This window comes from Monodelphis domestica, chromosome X, assembly GCF_027887165.1.
Source record: "Monodelphis domestica isolate mMonDom1 chromosome X, mMonDom1.pri, whole genome shotgun sequence".
NCBI lineage: Eukaryota > Metazoa > Chordata > Mammalia > Didelphimorphia > Didelphidae > Monodelphis > Monodelphis domestica.
Window position 1 is genome coordinate 33,465,145 of NC_077235.1, and position 26,569 is coordinate 33,491,713.

Below are 26,569 nucleotides of genomic sequence, written 5' to 3' on the forward strand. Positions count from 1 at the left end.
TCAAAGTCCCTCTTTTTCAGACGTGGGAACTAAGAGCCAAAGTAAAGAAGTGACTTGTTCTAGGTCATGGGCCTAGTTCATGGAAGAGCTAGGACTGGAACTGAAATCTCGTGGTTGCTAATTCAGTGCTTGCATTTGTCTCTATATGCTCCCTAGGAATTGATCATTCAACCCTGTTGCCAATCACTTTGTTTCTTGGGTCAAGTCAAATAACTAAGCATTTAGTAAGCACCTACAATGTGTCAGGCATTGTGATGAGTACTGAGGATACAGGGAAAGGAAAAAGGTAGTCTCTGCTCCCAAGGAGCTCATGACTAGTGGGGGAGGGGGGGAGAGACAGTAGGCAAACAACCATGCACAAATAAGATACAGATGGGATAAATTGGAGAAAATCTCAGAGGGAAAGTACTAGCATTAAGGGGGATTAGTAAAGCTTCTTGAGGAATATTGAATTTTAGCTGGGACCTAAAGGAAATTAGGGAAGCCAGAAAATGAAAGAGAGATTTTCAAGAATGGAGGATGGTCAGTGAAAATCTATGGAGTCAGATGAAAGCATGTTGTTTATGAGGGTACAGCAAGAAAGCCAGCAATCATGGAGGACAAGAAGGTAAAAGAAGACTGGAAAGGTTAGGAAGGGCTTTAAAATGAAGCAGAGGATCTTCTATTTGAACCTGAAGTCACTGGAATTTATTGACTGGACATATGTGTCTCTCTCGGATCTGTACTTTAAGAAGATAAATTTGGCAGCTGAGTGGAGAAGAGACTGGAGGCAGAAAGAGCAGCCAGCAGGCTATTGCAATAGTGCAGCTATGAGGTGATGAGAGCCCGCATCAGGGTAGGGACTATGCCAGAGGAGAGAGAGATTTTGTGAGGGTAGATTGGATATGGGCTGTGAGCGAGACAGAGGAGTCCAACATGTCACCTAGCTTATGAGCCTGTGTGTCTGGGGGCATGGTGTTATCCTCAGCAGTAATAGGGAAGTTTGGGAGGGAAGGAGGGTTTGAGTTCAGTTTTGGACACGTCGAGTTTAAGATGTATCTGGAACATCCAGTTTGAGATGTCTAATTGGCAGCTGGACATGTGGGCTGAAGGTAAGGAGAGAGGATTGAGCTGGATAAATAGATCTAAGAATCATCTGCTTGGAAATGATCTTTGATTCCATGGGAGCCGATATCTATAAGAGGAAGAAAAGAGAGCCCAAGACGAAGTCTTGAGAGGCACCCATGGTTACTAGGCATAATCTGGAGAAAGATGGGCCTGATCTGGAAGAAGGTCCAGCAAAGTAGGAGGAGAATGAGGAAACGCCAGGGTCAGGAAAACTTAAGAAGACAGAATCAAGGAAAAGGTGGTGACTGACAGCATCAAAGGTCAAGAAGAATGAGGATTGAGCAAAGGTCATTAGCTTTGACAATTAAGCAGTTTCAGTTGAAGGATGAAGTTAAAAGCCAGACTGCAGAGAATAAAGGAAAGAAAAGAAGGAAGTGGAGATTTAGGGAGGGGGATGATAGCCAGGAGGGATGAAACGAGGGGTTTTGGAGGATGAGGAGAAATGGGGTGAGTCTGTAGGCAGCAGGGAAGCAACTAGTAGACAGGGGGAAAATAAAGTTAAATGAAACAGGGGTCGGCTAGGTGGCTTGATGGATAGAGAGCCAGGCCTTGAAATAAAAGGTCCTGGGTTCAAATAAGACCTCAGGCATATCCTAGCTGGGTGACCCTAGGCAAGTCACTTACCCTCCATTGCCCAGCCTTTACTGCTCTTCTGCCTTAGAACCAATATTAATTCTAAGATGAAAGGCAAGGGTTTAAAAAAAAGATAAGTGAAAAAAATGGGAATGATACAGGGAACAATCAGCTGGAGAAGAAGCAATAGAATGAGATTGCTTGTCTATTGAGAGGTTTGACTTTGTAAGGAGAAGGGCCACCTCTTCAGGTGTAAGGAGAGTAGGGGAGACATCTAAATGATGTGAGAGAGCTCTCGGGGAATGGCAAGCAATTTGTATGAAGTCCTATGCTCAGGCCTGCCAGGAATGCAAAAAAGTTGCCTTCTTGGACTGTCTGTGAGCTTGCTCTTGAATCAGGGTGACCAGACATATAAAACCTAATCTAGCCTTGGCAATGGGGTTGAAACTGCCCTGAGCTCAGTGTCCGCAGACCTAGGTTGAAGTTTTGGCTCTCCCACTAACACCTTCTGTTGCCTTTAGAAATATGATTTCCCATTCTTGGTAGCTTAGGCTTCCTTATCTGTAAAATGGGGGTGGCAGCAATTTTGACAGAGCCTTTTGGCTGAGATGATCAAGAATTCTCTCCCGCAGATCCATCTCATCCCCTATTACAGAGCTCTGTGTCTCTAGGGGCAAGGAGCTTTGCTGCTTCAATGACATCTCTCGGATTAAGGGAGAGAAGAAGACCTCTCCCAGGGGTGCTTCTATCTCCTTTCCTGCCCTGAGCCCTAGTGCTTTTAACCTTGTAAGCACCCTTAGCTGTTTTTCCTGGTCACCACTATCCAGGAGGGCTTGCTCAAGATGTTAGCTCTCTCTAAATTTCCACCCCCCACTCATGCCATTTCTCTGACAGGCCCAGAAAATCTCCACCTTCCCAAAGAGAAGAATGCTGTGCCTGCCTGTGGAGGGCTGCTGAACAACTGGGTCCATTATCTTAGCTTGCCAAGCTACAAATTCAGTTAGTGCATTAATTAGTTGCTAGCAATTTATTAATTTATTGGGCTGATTCCTGTCATGGCTCAAAATTTGTCTCTGCTAATCAGCTCCCTTGATGACGTCCTGCTCAATTTGTAGCTGCACGTGGGCACTGCTCTGACAGTTAACCCTCTGTGGAAATACAAGCTCCTATTCCATGTAATCAGCCCCACCCTCATTGCCCAGCTCTAGCTGGGGTTCTGATGCCCCCAGAGAAACAGCTTGTGGTTGGAGGATCAGAGGAGGTTGGGGCCTTAGAGATTCCTGTAATTCTCATTCTTGCCTCCTTCCCTGTGTCTCCAAAGCACCCCATCTCTTGGCACCCATGAGTTTTCCCTGCTTGACAATTCTCAGAAGTATCATAGTCACTGCACTCCCTGGCCCTCCTCTCTGTGTGGAGAACCACCAAAGAAGCTTCTTCATTCTCTCACTGGACCTTGCATTTTACCCATTTGGAAATTGATGCCCACTTTACGGATGAGGAAACCAGATAAGGTTTATGGTTGATGGTTTTCTTCCATACTTGGAAAGGAACAAAGTAGCATGGCAAGGGCTACAGTGAGATTTAAGGCTCCTAAAGGGTTTGGGGAGTCAGGAGAGGTAGCAAATGGCAGTCAGGATTAAACCCAAGTCCCCTGACTCCCCTGCCAGTGTTCTTGCCACTATACCACAGTAGCCTCCAAGATCTAGATGTGTACATGCAGAGTCAGAATGTCAGCACTGGAAGGGATCTTGTGTGCTCCAACATGCATGTGAATAGGAGTCACCCTGACAGTTGGCCATTCACCTTTTGCTTGAAGACTTCCCTTGGTGGAGGAGCCCTTTCACTTTTTGGCAAGCTCTAATTCTTTGAGAGTTTTTACATTGGTCTGCATGTTAGAATCATGGTTATAGAGCCAAAAGGGTTATCTACTCCAACCTCATTTTACAATTGGGGAGACTGAGGCCAAGAAAGATAGAGGGCCTTGTTGGCTGAGGGCATCCATGGTTCCTGCTTCTGCCCTCTGGGTCTAAGGGAAACTAGTCTAATTCTGAGTCCATGTGGCAGGCTCAAAAATCTTTGAAGATAGCTATCATGTCCCTCTTGAGTCTTTGCTTCTCCAGAGTTAAGTCCCCTGATTCCCTGAACTGCTCCTTGAATGGCACCATCTCTGGCCCCCTGCTAGCCTGATTCCCCTCTTCTGGATGTGCTCTAGCTTCTCAATGACGTTCCTAAAACTTGGCACCAAGAGCTGAACCCAGGGCTCCAGAGGTGGTCTGCTGAGGGCAGAGACAGTGGAGACTGGTCTCTCCTCTGGGCCTGGCCCTGAGCCTTTGTTAACACAGCTTCACTGGCTGCTGTGCTATACTGTAGGTTTGTATAGAACTTGCTATCCACCAGACATCCAAATTGATGGCTTGCTGAGTCCAAACTAACAAGATGAAATTTAGCAGGGATAAAGGTCAAGTTATCGGCTTGGGTTTTTAATAAAAATCAGCTGTGTAAGTCCAGGAATGGGTGTGGGGATACATCATATGCCAGCTATGAAAAAGCCTGCCAACTCAACATGGGTCCAACACATGGAGCATGCCACTGCATTCTTGGGCCTCAGAAAGATTAGAGGTATAGTCAGCATGCGGGAGGCGATGGAAAACCCCGTGCCATTCCAGAAGAATTACAAACTGACGTGTGTCTTGGTGAGGGAGAACAGGCTACCCCACCTTATGAGGAGCAGTTTAAGGAACTGAGCATGCTTGAGCCCATTTTAGAAAAAAAGGACTAATTGGGAATGGAGTGGGGGGGGGCAATGAATGCAATGGTTATCAGAAATATTTGAAGAATTGTCCCATGGAACAGGAAGCAGAGTGGAAATGCATTGTAATGGCATTTGGGGACCTGGATTCCAGTCCTGACCTTGGCACTCTAACTCTGTGACTTACAGCAAACCATGCCCTATCCCCACCCTGGCCCTCAGCCTCCTTCATCAAATCAAGAGATTGGCTTAGATGATCACAAAGATCCCTTCTAGCTCAGACTTTCTTATCCTGATGACTTATCTCAGGAGGAAGAACAGTGACCAAAAAGTAGAAAGGGAGGCAGAAGTACTTGGTGAAAGGGTGGACTTTCTAACACTGAAAACAGCCCAACAATAATCTGGGCTCTCGCATGAAATGATGAACTTCTTAGCACCGGAAATGTTTAAGCAGAGGCTGGATGGCCATTTGTTTGGAGACAGCATCCTGGCCTGGGTGGAAGGCTAGATGATAGGACTTTGGAGGTCCCTTCCAGCTCTGAGCTGCTCTGTGATTTTGATGACTTCCTTTTGAATGGCTACTGACCCCTCTTTCCCTAGGTAAGGCTGATGAGCTCATCTATCCGACTGAGCCTCCTCTCATGGTAGTGGATTCTTCCCTTCTCTCCCCCCAGGGGTCACCACTGTCCTCACCATGACCACCCTGAGCATCAGTGCCAGAAACTCTTTACCTAAGGTGGCATACGCGACGGCCATGGACTGGTTCATAGCCGTCTGTTATGCCTTTGTGTTTTCTGCGCTGATTGAATTTGCTACTGTCAACTACTTCACCAAACGGAGCTGGGCTTGGGATGGCAAGAAGGTGATAGAATCTCAGGAACAGAAGGTGAGTGGCTGAGGGGAGAGGGAGAGGGAGGGGCTAAGAAGCAACCCATGATGGAGCTGCATTGGGACCAGGAGTGGGCAGCATGCAGCCTGCTGGCAGTTTTTGAGGCTGTGTTCTGTTCACTGGGGTCATCAATCCATGTCTTGACTGGTGTGCTTCTTGGCAGCGAGGAGGGAGGGAAGGATGGGGCAAAGGCTGGAGAAACCACCGTGAAGGCAGGGCAGGAGTATGGATCCTCAACATTTACTAGTCATGTTGGGGGAAATAAGGAATGGATGAGTGGATGACAGGGAGAAGGCTGAATGAATGACTCAGCTCTGATTTTGCTTCCATGTTCTCTGTCCAGCAGAATGACTCGCAGTCCAGAAATGGTAGAAGAAATCTGGTTAAGTAGAGATGGAATCCTAAGACAATTAGGGGCATAGCAAGGGAGAAGCTGGTCACACTCAATGAGTTCTAGCCCAGATGAATCACATCTCAGGGACCTCAAGCAATTGCAGGTCTAATCACTGACCAGTGTTAGTCGGCTTTGAGAATGGGGCAGAAGCCAGAAGACTGGAAACAGGCACGTTTCTCAATGTTCAAAAGGGACAAAAGATGAATTTCAGAATTCCCTAACTATGCTAAACTTTAACAGAAACCCTTGAAAACTTCTAATCATGGACTGTTGTTTGTAGGCCCTTAAGAAAGCAGAGATGCCAGTAGCCAAAATAGGTTCCCTAGGACCAAGTCTTACTGATTTACCTCATTCCCTTTAACAGAATCACTAGGCTGGCGAATCAGGGCATTGCTACTGAGATGGTGTATCTTGATTTCCACAAGGCATTTGACAGTCTCTCAGATCCCTGTGAACAGATGGAGAAATGCGGGCCAGATTATAGTAGTGTTAGGTGAGCAACAACTAGCTATGAGAGGTGATTAATGACTTGATCCCAACCAGGAAGGAAGTCTCTAATGGTACACCTCATGGCTCTGTCCTTGGTCCTGCCTGATTTAATGACTTGGAAAAGGGCACGGAGGCAGGGACCAGAGCTCTGGATGGCATGAATCTGGAAGGGATGACAGAATCAAGACCAGACATTGATCAGTAGGCTAGAATGATAGACTGAAACCAAAAACCACTTCGATGGAGATAAAGTCCTACCTTTGTTTCCCCAAGTCTGACGTACAGGATGGAGGAGATACGGCTTAGTAACAGTTCATTTGGAAACGAAAGAAAGAAATCTGGGATTTTAGAGGACTGCGAGCCCAATGGCAATCAATAGTGTGACGTGGCAGCCACCAAAGCTAATGCAATCTCAGGCTGCATTAATAGAAACACAGCGTCCAGAACAAGGACGATAATAGCCTTCTAGTACTCAGCACTTGTCCAATATTATCTGAAGCATTGTGCTCACATGTTAAGAAAGGCAGTAAGACGTGTGTTCAGGGCTGGGTCACCAGATAGATGGCTGGTCTGGAAGCAATGCCATGTGAGAACTGCTGAAGGAACTACAGAAGCTTAGCCAGGGGCAGGGGAGGACAGAGGGCATGCTGGCAGAAGATCCGGCATGTGAAAAACATGTATTGAATAGAGTTTCAAAGGCCAGAACTAGGACCAAATGGGAGGCAGATGTCAATATGGAGAAGAACTTAAAATGTGACAGCTCTGTTCAAAACTGGAATAGGTTCCCTTTTGAAGTAATGAGTTCAAAAGACTGGAGATGTACAAGTAGAAGCTAAATCCCCACCTAGAAGGGCTTCTGTCATGGGTGTTCTTGACCTGGGGTGGGAGGGGGATGCTAGACCCTAGAACCTCCCAAATCCCTTCAAACTTTATTATTCACCATGAAACACATCTGCCTAGCTCCCTGGGCCCTCTTCTTTACCCAAAATCTTTCTGTCCTCTCATTGACATGACTTCTCCCACACCTTCCCATCCCTCCACTGGCTCTGTCCAGCTCTTATGGTGACAGACCCTCCAGCCATACTTCAAAGGTTGCCTGGGATCGATTTATCTTGGGTGCTGAATGGAGGGTTCTGCATCGTGAACTACACTACAAGAGGGGAAGAAAAGGCTACTTTGTGATTTATTCCTCAGCCCCTCCTCTCAGAAGCCATCTATGGAAAAATGGAAGGATCTTTATTTTTTTAACCCTCACTTTCTGTGTTAGTAACAACTCTAAGAAAGAAGGGCAGGGGCTAGGCAAATGGGGTTAAATAACCAGCCCAGGGTCATATGGCCAGGAAGTGTCTGAAGCCAAATTTGAACCCAGGTCCTCCAAATTCCTGGCTTGGCTCTCTATCCACGTGGCATCTAGCTGCTCTGAGAATGAAAGGATCTTTAAGGATGGAAGGAGCCTTTGAAGGCTCCTGGTAGGACTGTGCCAAAAGTGGCTCAAATGACAAGTTGTTTTCTGTCAAATTCTCCCAGAATACAGGTTTCACAAACTCAAGAGCTCATTTGTTTCAACATTTTAAGATCTCAGTGCCTACCCTGCTGCCTTTCTTGTCCTAACTTGATCACAAGCTTCTAGTTTTAAGGCAGGAAGACCTTAAAGATCATCATGTCCAAGCCTCTTGTTTTTGACAAATGACTGAGGCATAAAGAGGGGACATGACTTGTCCAAGGTCACCCAAGTAGAAAGTGCTCAGGGTAAGGTACAAAACCCAGGTCCATTGACTATAAATCCAGTTCTCTTTCCATTCTTTCTCCTAATCACCTGCAGAGAACAACAGTCTCTGGATAATTTTTTTATCCATTTGAAACCATTAAGGGGGACCTTTGTATTCTCTTCAGAAGTTGGGTAGGTGCCCATATGCTGAATATGTGGCTTGGCTACCTGGGATGTCATTGCCCATTCAAGACCACCCTTTTCTTTAGGCCTGGAGGAAAATTCACTGAGCAGAGAACTAGGACCAGGCGGGCAAAGGCCTGGTGCCCTCCTTCCTGGACATTGGCTTCTCTTGCAGTTACTCACTTAATTTCTAGGCAAATAACTACCAGACAGCTCCTCCATCACTCCGACCCTCAGCCGCTCTCTATTCCAACCCCGTAGGCTTACAGAAAGTGCTTACTCTAGCACGACTAGTCCCGTCTTTTTATTAGTGAATCAATTCTGAAATCAAGCTTTGTCCTTGACGTTCATTCTGGAGGCTGGGCTTGGGGGAGGGCAGTGGGGGGTGGAAATAGTGCTTTGTGGGTCATCAATGGAAAAGGAAAAGGAGAGAGAGAAGGAATATTCTCACCAAAGCAAGGTGCTCTCTGTTGACAGTGACTGTAGCCCAGGGGCCAGCCAGTGCTAAGGGGTGAGCCCATAGAATCCAGAACCTGGTTTCAGTAGCTTGAATGTTAGCATTGGACATCGTGTTAGAGGTCAGTTAGTCCAGCACCTGCTCCCAGCACCTAGTAGGACCTCACTATGTATTTGTTGAACTGAACAAGGACACCAGTGTCCAGACTGTCTGCAAAATTTGCCCAAGGTCATCCAATTAGTGTCAAGTCAGAGCATTTGAAAAGAAATCATAGAGAAGGCAGTCGGTTAGACCTAGGATTTGGAGCTACATATTCTCTGTATTTCTATAGCCTATGGAGGCAACCTTTTCTATCAAGGGCCACTGAGTCACAGAGAAAAAAATCAATCTCAAGCCATATAAATAGAAAGCAAATTAATTGGGGTTTTTCAGGAGAAATATAAAACATCACTGCCATCCACTTTTTCAATTAAGAAGAGGAGACACAAAGCTCTATCCAATAAATGGACCACTACCTAATAAAACATGTTCCTTGGTTCTACGTCAAAGCCAGTAAACAGACAGAGAGAGGGTGAAGCAAAACAGATCGAAAGAGAGAGAGAGAGAGAGAGAGAGAGAGAGAGAGAGAGAGAGAGAGAGAGAGAGAGAGAGAGAGAGAGAAAGCGAGCGAGAGAGAGAGACACACACACACACACAGAGGCAGTTTCTATGTTTGCTGAAGAGGTTTCCAGGGCATTTTTTCCTTTTCAATGGAAAAAGCCATTAACTTTCTTCTTTTCAAATTATCACAGCCCATTTAACAAAGAAAAAATATCTATTGTCATAGAATAACATCCCTGGCTAGGAGCCATGGTCAGTTAGTCAGTCAACAAGCATCTTCTGGGCCAAGAACTGTGCTCAGTGCTGGGTCCTGGTTGAAATTCACACACCAGGCTGGGCTGGGGTTTTGGATCCCCTGCTCTGAAGCAAATTCTTTGGCAAGAATCTCCAAGGAAGGGGGCATCTGGGTAGCTCAGTGAATTGAGAGTCAGGCCTAGAGACGGGAGGTCCTGGGTTCAAATGTGGCCTCAGACACTTCCCAGCTGGGTGACCCTGGGAAAGTCACTTGACCCCCATTGCCTAGCCCTGACCACTCTTCTGCCTTAGAACCAATACACAGTATTGATTCCAAGACAGAAGGTTTGGTTTAAAAAAAAAGAATCTCCCAGGAAGACGGTCTGGATGGTGTGCTTGGACACCTTCAGCCTCGATGTTTCAGACTGAGCAACTGTGCCGTCAGCCTCTTCAGGGACAGTAGTGTTGCTTTGCTGAGCTTGTTTCATGTTAGGGACAAGTCTTGGGTTGTGCTGGCCATGCCTAGCATTCAAGGAGGTTTGAGGCATCCCGTGACATAGGGGCCAGCTGGATTAGACAGTAGTCGGCAGCTGAACTGAACCCTTGGCTATGACACCCAGGGTTTGTCTTTTGTTCTCTTCTTCTCCTCCCCGTACCCTAACACTTCCCATCCTGCCTCAGGAGGAGAGCAGTGGAAGAAGCTGCCTGGGAGATTTGGAGTGTGAACTGTGAATAGCCTCATCTTTGTTTAGAAGTCCCAGATTCTCCCAGGAGCCAGCATTTCCTGCAGGGTCCTGACGTGGCATCCTTCCTTCCCAAATGTAGGAGCCCTGTCTGGGAGCTGCTGGAAATATCCTCTCCCAGAAACCTCTAGGCTGTCTCAGACTCTGGGTATCAAGTCCCTTGGAAAAGCACCTGTTCCCTGGCCCCTCCAGACCAGCTGGCTGGCTTCAGGGGATTGGGAGTGGGTCTCTCTCCCATGTTTGCCTGGCATTTTGAGTCATAGGCCATGTTGTCTTGGTGCTGTCTGGCATGAAAGTTCACTACTGATTCTGTCTCAGCCTTTAATTAGCTCGACTCAAAACAACTGTCAGGAGGAAAACCGAGGAACAGATTGCCACTGGACAGGATATAGTTCTGCGCTGCCTTTTCCAAATAGTCGTCTCAGTGGTAAAAAGCAGCGTAGCCCTGCCCAACCCAGACTCCTTGGGGGGATTGGAGGGGCCTTGTTTCAGGGCAGGATATTACCGATTGCAGCACCTGAAGGTTTGGAGAGCCCTTTCTCTCACCACAACCCAACGAGCAAGGTAAGGTTGTGGCTGTTTTTTCAGTAACTCAGTTGTGGCCAACTTGGTGACCCCAAGGACGGGGCATACTGGGCCCTTCTGACCTGAGGGGCTCATCTCTTTTAGCACTTTAATACTGTCCACGAGGTTTTCTTGGCAAGGATACCACAGCAGCGTGCCATTTCCCTCCCTAGTGGATCACCGTTTGTCAGATCTCTCCTCTATGACCAGTTTGCCTGGGGTAAGTCTGCACGGCCTAGCTCATAGTTTCCCTGAGCTACGCAAGTCCCTCCACCACAAGGCAGTGATCCAGGAGGAGAGGTTACAGTATTATCCCCATTTTACAGATGAGAAAACGGAGAGAGATAGAGGTTCAGTGACTTGCCCAGGGTCACACAACTAGTGAGTATCTGAGGCAGCTCAAGTTCTTCACTCTATGCAAAGTTACCTAGCTGCTTTGCTGGATCCCATTTCAATGACTTCAAAGGCCATGGATTACTAGGAGCCTGGGTCAGTGAGCTTTCAGTACACAGCTCTGTGCATTGGATGACCAGGCAGAGGTCCTCTACTGATAGGATCCTTGAATATAAGAAGTGGTCAGTGAAGATTTATTGAATTGGATCAAAGTTAAAAGCATACACGAAACTAGCATAAAGAACACTGGACTAGGAAGCAGAAGACATGGCTTCTACCATCTACTCTGCACCTAATTTGCTGAATGACCTTGGGCAAATCTGGTGCCTTCTCTGGCCCTCAGTTTCCCCATCTTTAAAAACTAGATAGCCTTTGAGTCCCTCTAAGCTCTGATGCTTAGACTGCCTGGACTTTCTCTTACAGTGGGCAGGGGGAAGAGGCAGAGCAGCTGGAACCAGAGAACTCTCTGTCTGCTTTCCAGACAGTCTCCTTGGCTCTCCTTGATTTCCCCTGATTTGTCATGGGACCAGGGAGCACTACTTAGTTTCTATAATCTGCTCCCTGTTGATCCTGTGCAGCCCCTATCTCAGGAGAGCATCACTGCCCCAAAGGCCAGGCTAGGTGAAGCCCGAGTGGGTCTGCCCTGCTATTGCCCAGAGCTGCAGGACAGGGCTTGAAGCATCCAACACTTCAGACCATCACTCATCCAAACAGAATTGGCATTTCCTCTGACCCCAGCTGAAAGTCCTTGAACACCCACCCAGGAGAATGCCCACTCTGGGAGAGCATCCTCAGCATTTTTGGTTGACAGCCCTGGGCTTCGTGCTATGCAAAGTAGCCTAAGAACATGTGTTGCCTAGCCTCAACAAGCTTCCCTTCTGAACTGACAAGCATCAAGCAGAGCAAGGAGAATTGCAATACTGGTCCTGGGTCCTAGAAGAAGCAAGTGAGGACAGCAGGTAAACCATGCGGATCTTATAGCCAGCAGAGACCTGTGATCAAATCTCTCCCCTTTCATCTTCTAGCTACGAGATCCTGGACAAATCATTGACCCACTCTTCTCCTTCAAATGGAGATAATGGTAGCTACATTCCCTAGCTTACAAGAATGCTGTGAGGGTCAAATGAGATATCATCTGCAAAGTGCTTTGCCAACCTCAGAGACCATAAAAATGGCAATGTTTGTTGGTACAGGCTCCTCCCAGAGACTTTATGCTCCACTTCCTCCTTTTAAGAAAAATGAACAAATACCTTGCTTCAAAAATAAAGGGAAATCTGGCCTCAGACACTTCCCAGCTGTGTGACCCTGGGCAAGTCCCTTAACCCTCATTGCCCAGCCCTTACCACTCTTCTGCCTTGGAACTGATAGACAGTATTGATTCCAAGATGGAAGGTGAGGGTTTAAAAAAATAAAGGGGGGTCCTGAGCATGAGGCTATTTGGACATTGTTTAGGAGTCAGGAAACTATGGCATCTAAGGGAGTTAATGTGATGCAGCTGTAATAGGTGGCCCTTGAGACAAGGGTTCTGGGTATGAGTCCTGCCTTGGCCATGTATTACCTGTGAAATCATATACCAGCCACTTCATCTCCCTGGCACCCAGTTTCTTCATCTGCAAAATAAGAGGGTGGATCAGATGATTTCTGATGTCCCTTCCAGCTCTAGATTTATGGAACTGGGAATGTTAAGTCCGAGTAGAGAAGAATTCTGGGTCAGGGTTGGGGGTGAGTAGGCTGGTTGTCTTCAAACCCAAGAACTCCCTAACAGCAAGAGCCACTCATAGTAGGAATGAGCTGCCTTGGAAGGTACTAAGTAGTCTGGTCTTCAGGCAGAGACTGAATGCCTATGTGTTGGGTGCTCCGGAGAATATTCTTCCCAAATGTGGGGTGGAAGACATGAGTTTTGGCAATGACCCCAAGGAGGCAGTAGATATCAGGGCCCACAAAGGAGATGGGCTAACATCTCAGAATTGTTCTCGACTCTGTTGTTCCAATGACACATTATTCTACCTCTTGGCATTTCTACTCATCTCCCAGAGGGTATAGGTGGCCACTTAGCTCTTTTCTTCTACCGAAAGAAGCATCCCATATACTGGTATTTGCAAGACCTTTGGTGATGATCCCCTGAAAGCTCAGTGCTGCTTATTTGTAATGTTCACAACTCAGCAAACTCCCAAACACCCCAAGTGATGCCATTTACACTTTCAGAAATCGAATCCCCCTAGGGAAGGAAAAATAAATTGCCTTTGTTTGGCATTGGCTTTGTGGCTGGCTCCTTCCACCTCCCTCTTCCTCTGCTACTCATAGGGTAGTGAGGCCAGGATACTGGACACATATGTGTTCCAGACCAGCCCTACCAATCCTCCTCACATTTCTCCCCCCTCACGGGGTTAGCAAAAGTCATTGTTTCCAAGGGCTTGGAGCCCTGAGTGAAGGGAGGGGAGAGGAGAGGAGACCAAGACTCCAATCAGCTAAGATTGAGAACGATGTGTCCATTGAGCCTGGGACCACCCGAGTCATGGAATTGTCTTTAGTCAAACCCGATCATGATGGACTCAGAAATGTGCCATTACTGGAACTTAGGGACATCCTAATAGAATCATCGAGCATTAGAGTTGAAAGGAACCTTAGAGATAATCATCCAGGTCACCCTCACTCCAATTTTACACATGGGGAAACAAAGGCTTCAGAGCTGAGTTTTTCCTGGTTTCCAGTAGAGCACTTTTTAGATTATAACATACGAGAAGTCATCTTTCTTGGGGGAAGATAGACTTAACAAACTTAGGAATGATTTTGTTTCTCTCTAAAGAGCCAAGCTTTTGCCAAAAGCCCAACAAACTTCATTTTGCTATATAGCCATTTTTGGTATCAAGTAGTTAGGTGGCACAGTGGATAGAGTACTGGGCCTGGAGTCGGCAAGACTCATCTTTATGACTTCAATTCCAGCCTTGGTCACTTACTAGCTATAGGACTCTGGACAAGTCACTTAACCCTATATGCCTTAGTTTACTCATCTATAAAGGGAGCTAGAAAAGGAATGGCAAACCACTGTAGTATCTTTGCCAAGAAAACCCTGCATGGAGTTGCAAAGAGTCAGACAAGACTGAAACAAGTGACCACCACCACAAGAAAGTCATAACACCTTAATATACACAAGGGACGTGGTGTTGGAATCGACTCACTGAACTAGTTCACACTACCTCCTCCAAGTGCGGTGAGGGTCGCAGACCATGCTGCCAATTAGCCTTTGCCTTGGGAAATCAGGGCTTTGGGGACAGTGACCTGACTTAGTTATTTGTGGTAGCCGATACTCCCCTAACTTCCTCAAAGACCCAAGAGGCATCACATATTGATGAGAACGAGCTTCAGAGACCAGATAGCCTGGCTGAGACCGCTGGGAAATGAGTTTCAGGAACTGCTCCAAATGTCCTCTGAAGAAGCCAGATGTGGATTTTCCAGCTGGGGCCCAATACCTGGAGCCCAGGATGAGGGCATAGATAAACCTGGCTGGCTATTGGACAGCTTGACTTCAGATGTTTGTCTTTTAATGAGTACTAGTGTCTGTGGCTAGAAAAAGGATAAAATTGCACATGCTTTCTCCAGATCATAAGAAACTACCAACAGGAACACAAGATACAGACAGTGGAGAATAGAACTAGGAATGGCTGGTAAAGCCCTTTGAGGCTTATACGGGGTTTTATATACATTCCAAAACAATTGGGAAAGTTGGGTTCTCTAGGTATTCTCGCCTCCAGTTTACAAATGAGGAAACTGAAGCTGATCACCTGAGTGTTAGAAATGGGATCAGAATCTAACTCCTTTGCTCTTTCCAATAAGAGGGGGGAGAAGAAGAAGGGGGGGGAGAGAGTGGGAGAGAGAGAGAGAGAGAGAGAGAGAGTGAGAGAGAGTGAGAGAGAGAGAGAGAGTGAGAGAGAGAGAGAGAGAGAGGGAGAGGGAGAGGGAGAGAGTTGTGTTTGTGAGGAGAAAGTGAGGGTATGTATGTGAGAGACAGAGAGAAGAAATGAATGACCAAAACTATAAAAACTTTGGCATAACTGTGTAAACGTAATATGAATTCCACTCATTTAAGTCTGGCTCCCTGGCACACAGTATCTACCAGGCATAGCATTAAATGTTTAGCCTGGAAAAGAAAAGACTTGGCAAGAGGAGATAGAGAAGAGGGACAAGGACAGGGGTCTTGGAACGTTTGAGGGGTTTTCTTATGCAGAAGAGGAATAGAGCCATTTTGGTTGGCCCCAGAGGGGGCCATGGAGGTCCTGCAAAGGCAAAGAAGGATGTCAGGAAAATGGGCACTATCCCAAAGTAAAATAGGCTGCCTCTGGAGGAGGGGGTTCCCCTTTACTTGAACTATTGTGGAATGTCCACCTATCAGGAATGATATAGACAAGATGCTTATTTGAGGTACGAGTTGGACTAGCTGGCCTTTTAGGGCCCTTCTCTACCAATGAGATGATGGTATTGACTTTGCTGTAACATATTTGACTGTAGCACCAACCTCAGCCCTCAAGGCTGTCTGTCTTCATTCTAGTTGTCTGCTCAGAATTTTAAAAACCTAGAAGGAACATTCTCCTCATCCTGTTTTCAATCCTACATAGAAATCTTACTGAATTAGGGCTGGGTCAGTAACAGTCATTGTGAGAACATGTTAGTGGTTCACTGAAATTCCAAATCTGCCATGGAAAGCAGCCTAACCACACTCACCACCTCACAACTCTGAAAGAATGACTTGCATCTGACTCATTCATTCATTCATTCATTCATTCATTCATTTGTTCATGCAGCCAACATCTACAACATACCTACTGATGTAGAAGGGCCTGTGTATAGCTTCTGGACTACTCAGAGAATCTCCAAGTTCACGTCTCCCTGGCACCCGGTCATTTGACCAGGGTGGGATTTTTTAGTTCTTGGGAGAGCAGGCAAGGAGCAGAAGGAGAATGCTGACAAAATTTCCTTTAGCCAAATTAGCTCTGCATACTCTTATTTCATCACATGAGAAATGTGTCCCTTTGCTTTTTCACTTTGCCAGATTCATTAGAGAACTCGAGCCTGTTCCCCAGACCTGGCACCATTTGATCTGAGTAGAATTGTGTATCTGGTGAGGTATGACCTTAGCCAACTATGTGAAATCCCAAACCTAGGAATTCTGGGCTCCTGGAGATAACTTGGACTTCTTTTCCCAGTTGTTGTGACACTGCTGCTCGTTTCCCATGAGAGCTCAGTCTCAGAGTAATTCATGGGTAGCATCAGTGGTAGCTTTTCGAGAAGCAACCTACTAGTACTTCCTCCTGGGCTGGGAGCCTGGGGAAAGGTAGGTCATTCTTGGAGCAGACTCAGCCCATCCTGCTTCACCTAGGAAGGTCACTCCATATTTGTCCATGATTGCTTTCCAGCATGCTTTCATCCTCTCTGTTTTCCAGGACCATCACCCCGGACAACTCCATGACATGAAAAACAATGAATCCATGGACCCAGTAGCTTCCTCCTCACTTCGCTGCTGTCCCTCCCTTCCTGTCCCTGCTCCTGAGCTGAGGGCAAGTGCCTGGGTCTTCCTCCCAGATAGCCCTGAGCTCTCATCCTTTCCTTTTCCTACTGTATCCCAGTTAGCTGCCCCAGTCACCTTGTATGGGTCATGGCTACAATGTTTTGCTGACCAGGAGAAACAGGATTATCCTACCTAACCTGCAGTACTCATTGATCTGAGCCTGTGGGTAGTGTATACATACAATCACAGAGATGAGTAAACATGTGGGAAATGTGCATTAAATAGCCCAAAGAGCATCACCCCCATTTTATAGCTAAGAAAACTGAGGCCTAGACTTGCTCATTGTCACATGACTTGTAAGTGGTCAAATGAGAACTCAATCCAGGTTCTTCTGATTCTTTTCACTACATTATGTTAATTAGACCTTAAACATAAAACCTAGGAAACCACTAGATTTGGAAACCCAAATTTATAAGAACTTGGTTCAGATACTGATTCTGCCACTTGCTGCCTTCGAGGCCTTGGGCAAATTCCTCCCCTCCTTAAAAATAGAGGCCTGCACCTCCATTTAAGGTAGAGAGCTTTTCCAAACTAGAGTTTGTCCTCATTTCTCTAATCCCAAACTACTTACTGTACAATCCAAAGGGTCTTGACTCCTGGATGACATTGCATTTGGTGTCAATACATTGCTCTCTATCATGAGTCGTCGTCCCCAACTGTAACCCTGGCCGCTCACTACCAATGGCTCCATGACTTCAGCATTCTACCTCCCCCTTCTTTCCCTAGCCCTCCAAAATGGTTTGTTCAAGGGAAATAATCAGTCTTTGTTTTGTTCCCCCTTCCCTGTTTTCCTACCCATCTACCCACTCCTATAGAAAAAAGAGCCGATGACCTTGACCAAGAAAGCAAACAACACCTACAACATCGTGGGGACCACCTATGCTCTCAACATTGCCAAGGACCCTGGCCTCTCCACCATCTCGAAGAGTGCTGCAGCCAGTGCTACTGCTTCAGGGGCAGCTGTCTCCCCACCCAAGACACCCCATGTGGTGGAGAGTCCCCCTGAAACCAAGAAGACCTACAACAGTGTCAGCAAGGTAGACAAGATCTCCCGCATCATCTTTCCTGTGCTCTTTGCCATCTTTAACCTGGTCTACTGGGCCACGTATGTCAACCGGGAGTCAGCCATCAAGGGCATGATCCGGAAACAGTAAAGCTGTAGCTCCACACTTCATTGCCAAGAAGCATTCCAGGAGATGTTGCCCACGGGTCTGCTCTCATTTCCTTCAGAACATAAAGGCTTTGCTTTAGAACCATCAGCCAGTCGTGATTCTTTCATTTGGCTCACTTCAGGCTGTCAACTTCAAAAAATGTCAATAAGGAAACACATGCCTCTAACATTGGGACTCTGCCCTCCATCAGTACCCTTTGCTGATACCAGTCTGTTGATCCACCAGCTTCCCCATCCTGCCCACTCCTCACTGCCCTGCCAATCTTCAAAAGAAAGCCAGTGTGTGGATACCCATAATTCCATGCTAACATCCTACAATGTATATACATCTATGATTTCCTCCACCTATACCCATTCTCCATCTATTCACCACAAAGTACTTTGGCTGCTCTTGATACTCCAAGGTGACGAGGCAGCACTTGGTGACCTAGGCCAGACTTATCAGCTTCATGTGTCTATTTAACTGGGACTCCATAAAGGGGTTGAATAACAGCTGGATTCCTATCTCACATTCCTTCTTATTAAGCCTCCTTCATGCCACAAAGGATGCTGTAGTCTATAAGAGCTCCTAGACTGTGGAATCAGGAAAAAAGATTGTATGCAAAACAGGTCCACCAACTCCTAGGGTCTTGGCCATGCCCACTTGTTTTCCTGACTATACCATCCCACACTGGCTGCCCTAAGTATGGTCTGAATGGAGAGAAGTGACTGGCTCTGCATGGTTGTCCTCTGCCCTTCCCCAGGTCCACAAGTAGTGCATTGGGTGCTCCTAGGAAGACTTCTCTCTCTGAAAGCAATGGTAAAATCCTTTCTCTGTTACCCTGCACCTGCCTGGAGACACTGATTTGTCCTGCACTGTTGGCTTCTACAAATTCTTTTTTTCCTATCTGAATTCTCTACTATGAATTCTTCAGAAAGAGAATCAAGTATTTGAAGAAAACAAAACCAAGAAAACCACCAAGGGAAAGATACCCTCCCAACCCAAAAGAAATTCAAAAATGAAACTCTGATAAGGAGCCAGAAGCTTGGTGTAGGATGGTGGCAATCAGATGGACTAGAAAGATTCTGAAACGTTCTTCTGTCTCTAAATGCTAAAGCCAACTCCAAAATACTCATGACCCATCCCTCATCAATCAGACTCTCTGTAAAAACAAGAAGCCAGACACCAAGGGGGCTTGGGTAATTTGAAGAGCTTTTGTGGTGAGGTCAACTAGCTAGATGAACAGGGCTCGCCAAAAGTTCTGTCTCAGGTTGCTGACGCCTCCACCTTCTCCAGTTCCTCTAGCCCATCCCTGCCAACTCCAACTGCTCACCAAGACAAGAAGCCAGAAGCTGAGGGGGCAGAGGGTTGTACAGTTGAGAAGTCACCCATGGAGTGGGCAACCAGCTAGATGGGGTAGGTCTAGACTAAGTTCTGTTTGCTGTACCAACTTACTGAAGGCTCAGCTTTCTCTCTAGCCAGCAACTCCCATTCAGACTCTGCAAAGACAAGAAGCCAGAAGTCAAGGGTCCTGTTGACATCTGGGGAGGATTCCTGTGGAGATGCCATCAGATGGATGAGCAGGATGACTCCAAGGAATGCTGCTGTCCCAGGCTGCCAAAGCCTCAACCTTCTCCGCAGCTCTTCCAGCCCCTGTTCTGGTTCTCAATACACTGAATCTCCTGACTCAGGCATTTGTCACCAAGGTAGCCCCCCAAAGGAAGCCTCCCCCCACCAGACCACTCATTTTGCTTCATTGCCCTTAAATGGTTAGTTTGGATGTTCTTTAGCCTAGGAGATGCCAGAATGTGGTCTCTGAGTTCTGGCTTTGTCTTTTTGTTCCTTGCCCTTTCTCTTCAACTCCATTTCCCTGGGATCACCCAAATGAAAAACTGACTTTTCCATTTTCCCCAGTTAGGACATTGTCAAAGCCAGACATTTCAACAGGAATAAAAATTGGTAGAGACAGAAGGGAACCCTGAAAAATTGGGGTGCTCAGTGGATGATATACTAAGACTAAAAAGCCTACCTAGATTCCCATCCCTCCCATGCGGATTTCAGACTGGCTCAGGGTCTCCAATGCAGCCATCTTATCTGAGATCTTTGAGACCAAACTGAGGACAATTTCTTACCCTCCTCCCTGTCCCTTGGCATCCCACTTCTCTCTAGTGAATCCTATCAGCCTAGGGCACCTTCTCCCCATTGCAATCTCAAGGTCTTTCTCCAAATGAGCAGTCACCTGCCCTGCATGACTGGCTGGATGTGACCTTTTCATTCCCTCCACATTTATCATAGAGGGTCAGAGCCTCATTTGGTTAAATGCCATTGTCATGCATTCTGTGCATACTGATGTGTCTGCAGCCTGCAGGAGACAAGATCCACCTGGATTCCAAGGGAATGTGGGACTCAGAGTGAGAAAGTGCCAGGGGCAAATGTATGCCAGGGGGAGGAGGAAGGAACTCTAGGTGGGCAGGAAGAGAAACAGCCTTCCTATTCTCTCTCAAACCTCAATAAAATGAGGAAATGGGGACCAATGGAAGGATCTCCCTGACTATTAGAATCTTGGGCAGAGCCATCCTGGGAAGTATATTGCTAGCTACTCCCCTCCAGCCCGAGTCCTCCTTTCATCAACAATTCTACCACTGGATCCAGGGAGCTTTCAGAGCTTGAGAGCCTTTTGCTTTTTGATCAGGAATCCATGTTAACGTTAAGAAATGCCATTGCTTGTAGCTTAGGAACCGAGAAGTTGGTTTGGGCAGGAGACAGGATTCTGTCGGGGGTCAGGAAATTCTAGGAGGAGAGGAGAGAGTGAAAGGGAAATGGCAGGCACACATGGGTATCCACCTAAAGCTTTTCACTCAAACGATAGCACATTAAAGAATGACTTCAATTTCTCTTCCTAAGGCTAATTCTCTAAAAGACTAATTCAACAAGCTTTTACTAAGACGCCATTATGTGTCTGGTCCTGGGCTGAATCCAGTCAAAACAAAGAGAGGAAGAGGCTCTGTTTGGCTAAGACTACCAATGACTAAGAAAGGCCAAGAAAATTTGCCAGGGATATTTGATTTTCCAAACAAGGAACCAACCAGACCCAGCCAATACTCTTTGGTACCTGGGAATCTTGAACAACAGTGCTAACTCAAGGTTCAGGTCTTGCTTAATCTAACCATAATCAAGGCATAGGGTTTTATTTGAACTAACAAATGATTATCCTTCCCAATAAAAGCATACATATTGTTATTTTAATAACAAATTTCCACATAATTTCCTAAAGTTAGATGATCCAAATTATCTCCCTCCCTTCTTCCCTCCCAGAGCTGAGAAGCAATTCAATCGGAGTTAAACATGTATTATCCTATTTTCATATTGTTCATTTTTTGTAAGTGAATAATCTTATAAAATCCAAATCCCAAATATGATACCCAAATAAACAAAAGATAAATCATATGTTTTAATCTGCATTCCACTCCAATAGTTCTTTCTCTGGAGGTGGAACATTCTTTTTCTTAAGTCCCTTAGAATTGCCCTGAATCATTACATTGCTATTAGTACATTAGTACATTGATTGTTCCACAATATTGCTGTTACTATGTACAGTGTTCTTCTGGTTCTGCTTATTTCACTCTCCATCAGTTCATGGAGGTCTTTCCACTTATTTCTGAAATCTTCCTGTTCATCATTCTTTATAGCACAATAGTATTCCATCACCATCATGTACTACGATTTGTTCAGCCATTCCCCACTTGATGGATAAATCATTAGTTTCCAGATTTGCCACCACAACAAGAGCAGCTATAAATATTTTTGTACAAACAGGTCTTTCCCATGTTTTTCTCTCTTTGGGATACAGACTTAGTAGTGGTATTACAGGATCAAAGGGTATGTAGTCTTTTATAGCCTTTTGGGAATAATTCCAAATTGTCCTTCAGAATGGATGGATCAGTTCACAACTCTACCAGCAATGCATTAGTGTCCCAATTTTGCCACATTCCCTCCAACATCTATCATTTTCCTTTACTTTTCTTTAATATTGACCAATCTGATAGGTCAATCTGAGGTGGTACCTCAGAGTTGTTTTAATTTACATTTCTCTAATCAAGAGTGATTCAGAACATTTTTTCATATGATTATTGACAGTTTTGATTTCTTCATCTGAAAACTGCCTATTCATATCCTTTGATCATTTGTCAACTGGAGAATGACTTGGATTCTTATAAATTTGACTTTGTTCTTTATATATTTGAGAAATGAGACCTAATCTTGTTTGCATTGTTTTTGTTTATACAAAACCTTTTTAATTTAAAATAATCAAAAATTTTATCAAATTCTTCCCTTCTTCACAGATCTGACAGGTAAACTATTCTACGTTACCCCTAATTTACTTATAACATCACTCTTTATCATATATTAATCATATACCCATTTTGACCTCATATTGATAGGGTGTGAGATACTGATCTAAACCTAGTTTTTGCCATAATGTTTTCCAATTTTCCCAGCAGTTTGTGTCAAATAGTGCCCAATAGAATTGTAAACAAAGTTAGGATTCCTATATTCTTTGTCTAATGGGTCTTCCCAGCAGGGAACATTATCCTGTATAGCTGTAACATAGGTGTGTAGTGTGTGTGTGCGTGGGTGTGACATGTACACCTTCAGATGTTAATGTTCTCAATAGGGTAGAACCCATAGAAAATTCATCCAAATTTCTTTTTATGGTTGATTGTGAAAGGTAGCCACTTGTTAGCTTAAGAAAGATTCTGATTAATATGAAATTGAGGAATTTCTAGAATGAAGTGGTTAACTGGCCATCTCTGTTGGAGACAGCCCAAGACCTTAACCAGGACACCCAAATGTACACAGGATTAGCATGGAACTAGGCATATACAAGTAGACAAAGATATGTATTTAGATGTTTTATTAGCATAGATGGAGATCCCAGCAAGTAGCCTAGGTCAGGGAAGGTTTGCCACCATATATTAATTTGTGAAGTGAAGCTGGAAGGAGTGGGGAAGAACAAGCAAGTGTTAAAGAAGGATATGAAGTCTTCTGATGTGAATATGAATTATGATCACATTTTTCTAGTGGGAGTTGTTTGGAACCACTTCATTCACCTCCTCTGTCGTTCCTGCCATAACTAGGATTGTTGCTATTGCTCTTATGGACAATAACATCCTAGATTTTCTGAGCATCATGTTTCAGAAGAGCTTGGGATAGTCACTCATATCTCATTTCACCTCACCTCCTCAGAGGGAATAATGAAGCAGGGTGTAGAAGAGGGCAAATATCATTCTTTCTACTTTACAGGTAGAGAAACAAGGTGACCAGGAGGTCAACTGCCTTGCTCCAGATAAATTAAATAGTCTTCAATATTTTCTGCCATTTTCCTTAGTCTTTTGTTACTTTTTTCTTCATCAACTTCTTTGATTGGGTCATTCAAGTCTGAGGTTTTCCCCTGCTCAGTCTAGGCACCTTGGGATAATGGCTCTTCGGGAAAGCCTCCTGGTACTATATAGCATCTACAAGTGATTCCTCTTTCCTCTCTGAGCTATTCCTAGCCTACTTGTATTCCCAGGTTTGGCCTTCTTTTATTCATTCATTCCAGCTCTCTCATCTAGGGCTATTCTTTAAGAACTCCCAATAGGAGAAAGTCTATTCTAGGGCTTCTCCGGATTAGCAAATTAACACTGCTCTCTGCCCTCTTCTAGGCAACATTTCTCCCTTTGACTGTGGATCCTTCCTAGGTTTAGTTACCTACACAGGCTGTGTCTTTTCCCATCCCCCATACCTTCTGCATGGACAAACTCTGGTATGTCCAGGCTGAATTCAGGCCATCCTGCCCCTTTCTGTCAGCTCAGCTCCCCAAATTGTGCATATGATTTCTTTTGCAAAAACAGTTCTGCTATGAGAAGTGTGCTTTGGGGTCAGCCATTTCCAAAGTTTTCTGGGTGGTAGCATTGGAGGTAAAGCCAAGAGAAGTGAGTGGCCATACTGAGGCCTGTAGTCCATTCATCAAAGACCCAGTTATTCTCAGGGATGCACAGTGATCTAGTGTTCTGAGTGACCCCAAGGTTCAGGTCCAGGAATTATTCTACGAGCAATTTGTCCAGTAGGGTAAGCTTCATGAGACTTAGAGGCTAAAGAAGGTACTTGCTCTGATGACTTGGGAACCAGTGGAAACCATACCTGGCACCTGCCTGGTGGAGAAAGTGGTCTACATGTGACCTACAGCAGCTCCTCTTGTACTGGGGTCCCTTCCTCATTCCTAAAGCCAGCATGCCCTGTCCTTCAGTGAACCATGAGGCAACCTCCCAACCTTTTAGCGGAGAAGACAACTATATCAAAACTGAGATAAAACCCCAACTGAGAAGCTAAACTGATGCCCTCTGATCAGCCAGCTAGGGCCCTAGAGCCATGCTTCCCCCAGGCCACAAATGATCAGGCCACCCACTACTTTAGTCTTCCACTTCCTTTTCACATTCAACACCCTGCCCAGTTGGGCCTCTAATCTCAGGGGCCCTTAGCAGTCACATCCTGCCCCTCTCCCTTCAGCTAGTCAAAACCTGAGCTGGCACGATTGGTCTGTAAGGCAGACTTGTTCCCCAGCAGAAGCAACATGAAAGGGACAAGGGTTCTCTCCTTGGATAGGAATAGTTAGAAAACTGCCAGCAACATTGTTGAAGGACTAAAGCCAGGTTAGCTGTTGCTAGCACATCAGTTATCCCTGGCTGAGTCCATCCATCTTATTAATATTGACCTTACTAGATTGAGCCAATTAGTGTAAACTGAACCCCACACTAAAGCACCCTCGGTTCCTTTGACTCCTTACAACTGGAAGGCAGACAGCAAGGCTGACCACTTGCCCAGTCACAAGGTAAAAGCACTGACCATGTGTCAGTATGAAAAACTTAGCTTCTCTTTTACCAGTCTACTCCTTAATGGCTTTGGGCCACCTACTCTTCAACTTAACAAATGGATGGATCTTCTAATAACAGTGATCAACAGACTGATGAACTGAGTACTCACTAAGCCATAGCAAATGGGAATGGGGCGGACTTGGAGGAAAATTCCCCATTCTTCACAGAGATACCATGGAGTGGCATATGTGTTTGGGTGCCACGCAGGCGCCGTTGCTTACCCACAGTTTCACTGTGACTATTCATATCCTGAGCTATGGAGTATGAACCAAATAGCTTGATTTGAAAAGAAAAACAAGTTCACCAAGACATCTCCTCCAAAATAAACAAATGAATAAATAGCACCAGATGCATGACAAGTACTACCCCTCATCCAGCAGCACCCTAGCAGGACATGTCTTAGGTGAACAGAGGGTGTTCAAGATGGCGGCCTTGTTCATTCCAGCTTGGCATACCCACACTGGCCTTCACTGAGGCCTAACAACAAAATACTACATTAGGTCATGGCTAGGAGACATATTCCCCTCAAAACCCCCGGGCATCCCCCTGTGCTAGTTGGCTCTTCTCTTCCTTACTGTCTGCTTTGTCTTCCCTTCCCTATGAAAGAGACCCAGGGTCATCCACAGTGGTAATGCATGACAATCCCATTATTCTTAAAACTGTGTCTGTGAAGTAATTAATGGCTAGAGAATGTACACTTTATTGAATGGGGGTGGGATGGGGTTAGGGTTAGTTTATTGAGTGGCTGTTAATGATCTTCTTAAAGGAATTTCTTATGGAAACTGTGACCTTTTCCGCTCTGTAGAATTGTGTTTCCCAATGCTTTTGGTGCAATGTTTAATGCCTGTTCAATACAGTTATTTCTGAATTGTATTTCTAGTCTTGGCTGGAAAATTTGTCCGACCGATTTTTAATTGAGAAGATTAATTGAGTGTGCTCTGCATGGGCCCATACTCCTCCCATCCCACCCTTGCCCTTAGCTTTCTCAGCAGTTAAAGTGAGAGGGAGGAAAGGTACCTAGAGCAAATGGAGACAGATTACAGCGATCTCAAACAAAGCCTTGATGAAAACCCAGATCTGACTGGCCAAGGAGTATTCCTCCAGTAAGAGAAAAAGATTTTCCCCTCCTGAGAAGATAAAGGAGACAGGGTAGGGCATCCTCTATCATCCTGGCACATTGTCATTGCTCTCCAACTCCCATCACTCGGAGACTGTTTTCCCTTTTGAAATGAATGACTTTCCTGAGGCTTAGTGGGTGGGCAAGATTGGTAAGGGCTGCTACAGTTTTCCAACTACAATGTGAGCTGAGGAATGGATGCCCCTATTCCAAATATGGCAAAGAATGCCCCAGAAAACCATGTTCACAAGAGTCAAGGGATGGGTTAGAACCTCTTTGGGATGCAGGGATCACATATGAGTAGGAAAGGGTCTCAACATCTAATCTAGTCCTATGATTACGTATTTCTCTGCCCTCTTCCCCCTCTCACCCACCAAGGCCCCATTTATACACAGACACTGAGGCTTTAAAAACCTGTCCTCCCCCTGTTCCAACAGGTAGCATCACAATTACCCCCTATCTTCAGGATTCGGGAACTACCTTGGGCATCTACAACATTCCCTTGGCCCTTGACCACAACTCTATAGGTTAGGTGGGGTCCTTTCTACATGATCCCAACCAGCCAATGTGAGCAATTGTGGGAGGACAGGGATTAAGGACAGATTGGGAAGGAGAAGCACATCACTGAGTTGGCTATGGGCTTGTTTGGCTTTGGTTTGAAGTCTGCAGTCACCTCTTCATGACCCAAGTAAGGGAGAAAGAAGAAAATCCTTTAAACTCGGGAGATTGGATGTGTACCCT

At 45.6% G+C, this 26,569-nt stretch overlaps 1 protein-coding gene across 2 annotated transcripts in view; it reads left to right on the forward strand.

Annotated features, from left to right (window-relative positions):
• GABRA3 (gamma-aminobutyric acid type A receptor subunit alpha3) overlaps positions 1-25,584 on the forward strand; it is a 204,655-nt gene extending 179,071 nt beyond the window's left edge. For both annotated transcript variants that reach the window (XM_007507295.3, XM_001376922.4), the window contains exons 9-10: positions 5,104-5,315; positions 17,462-25,584. In XM_007507295.3, the coding sequence (XP_007507357.1) occupies positions 5,104-5,315; positions 17,462-17,800 (551 nt within the window). In that variant the 3' untranslated portion in view covers positions 17,801-25,584. The remainder of the gene's footprint in view (positions 1-5,103; positions 5,316-17,461) is intronic.
• Positions 25,585-26,569: the final 985 nt, after the last annotated feature.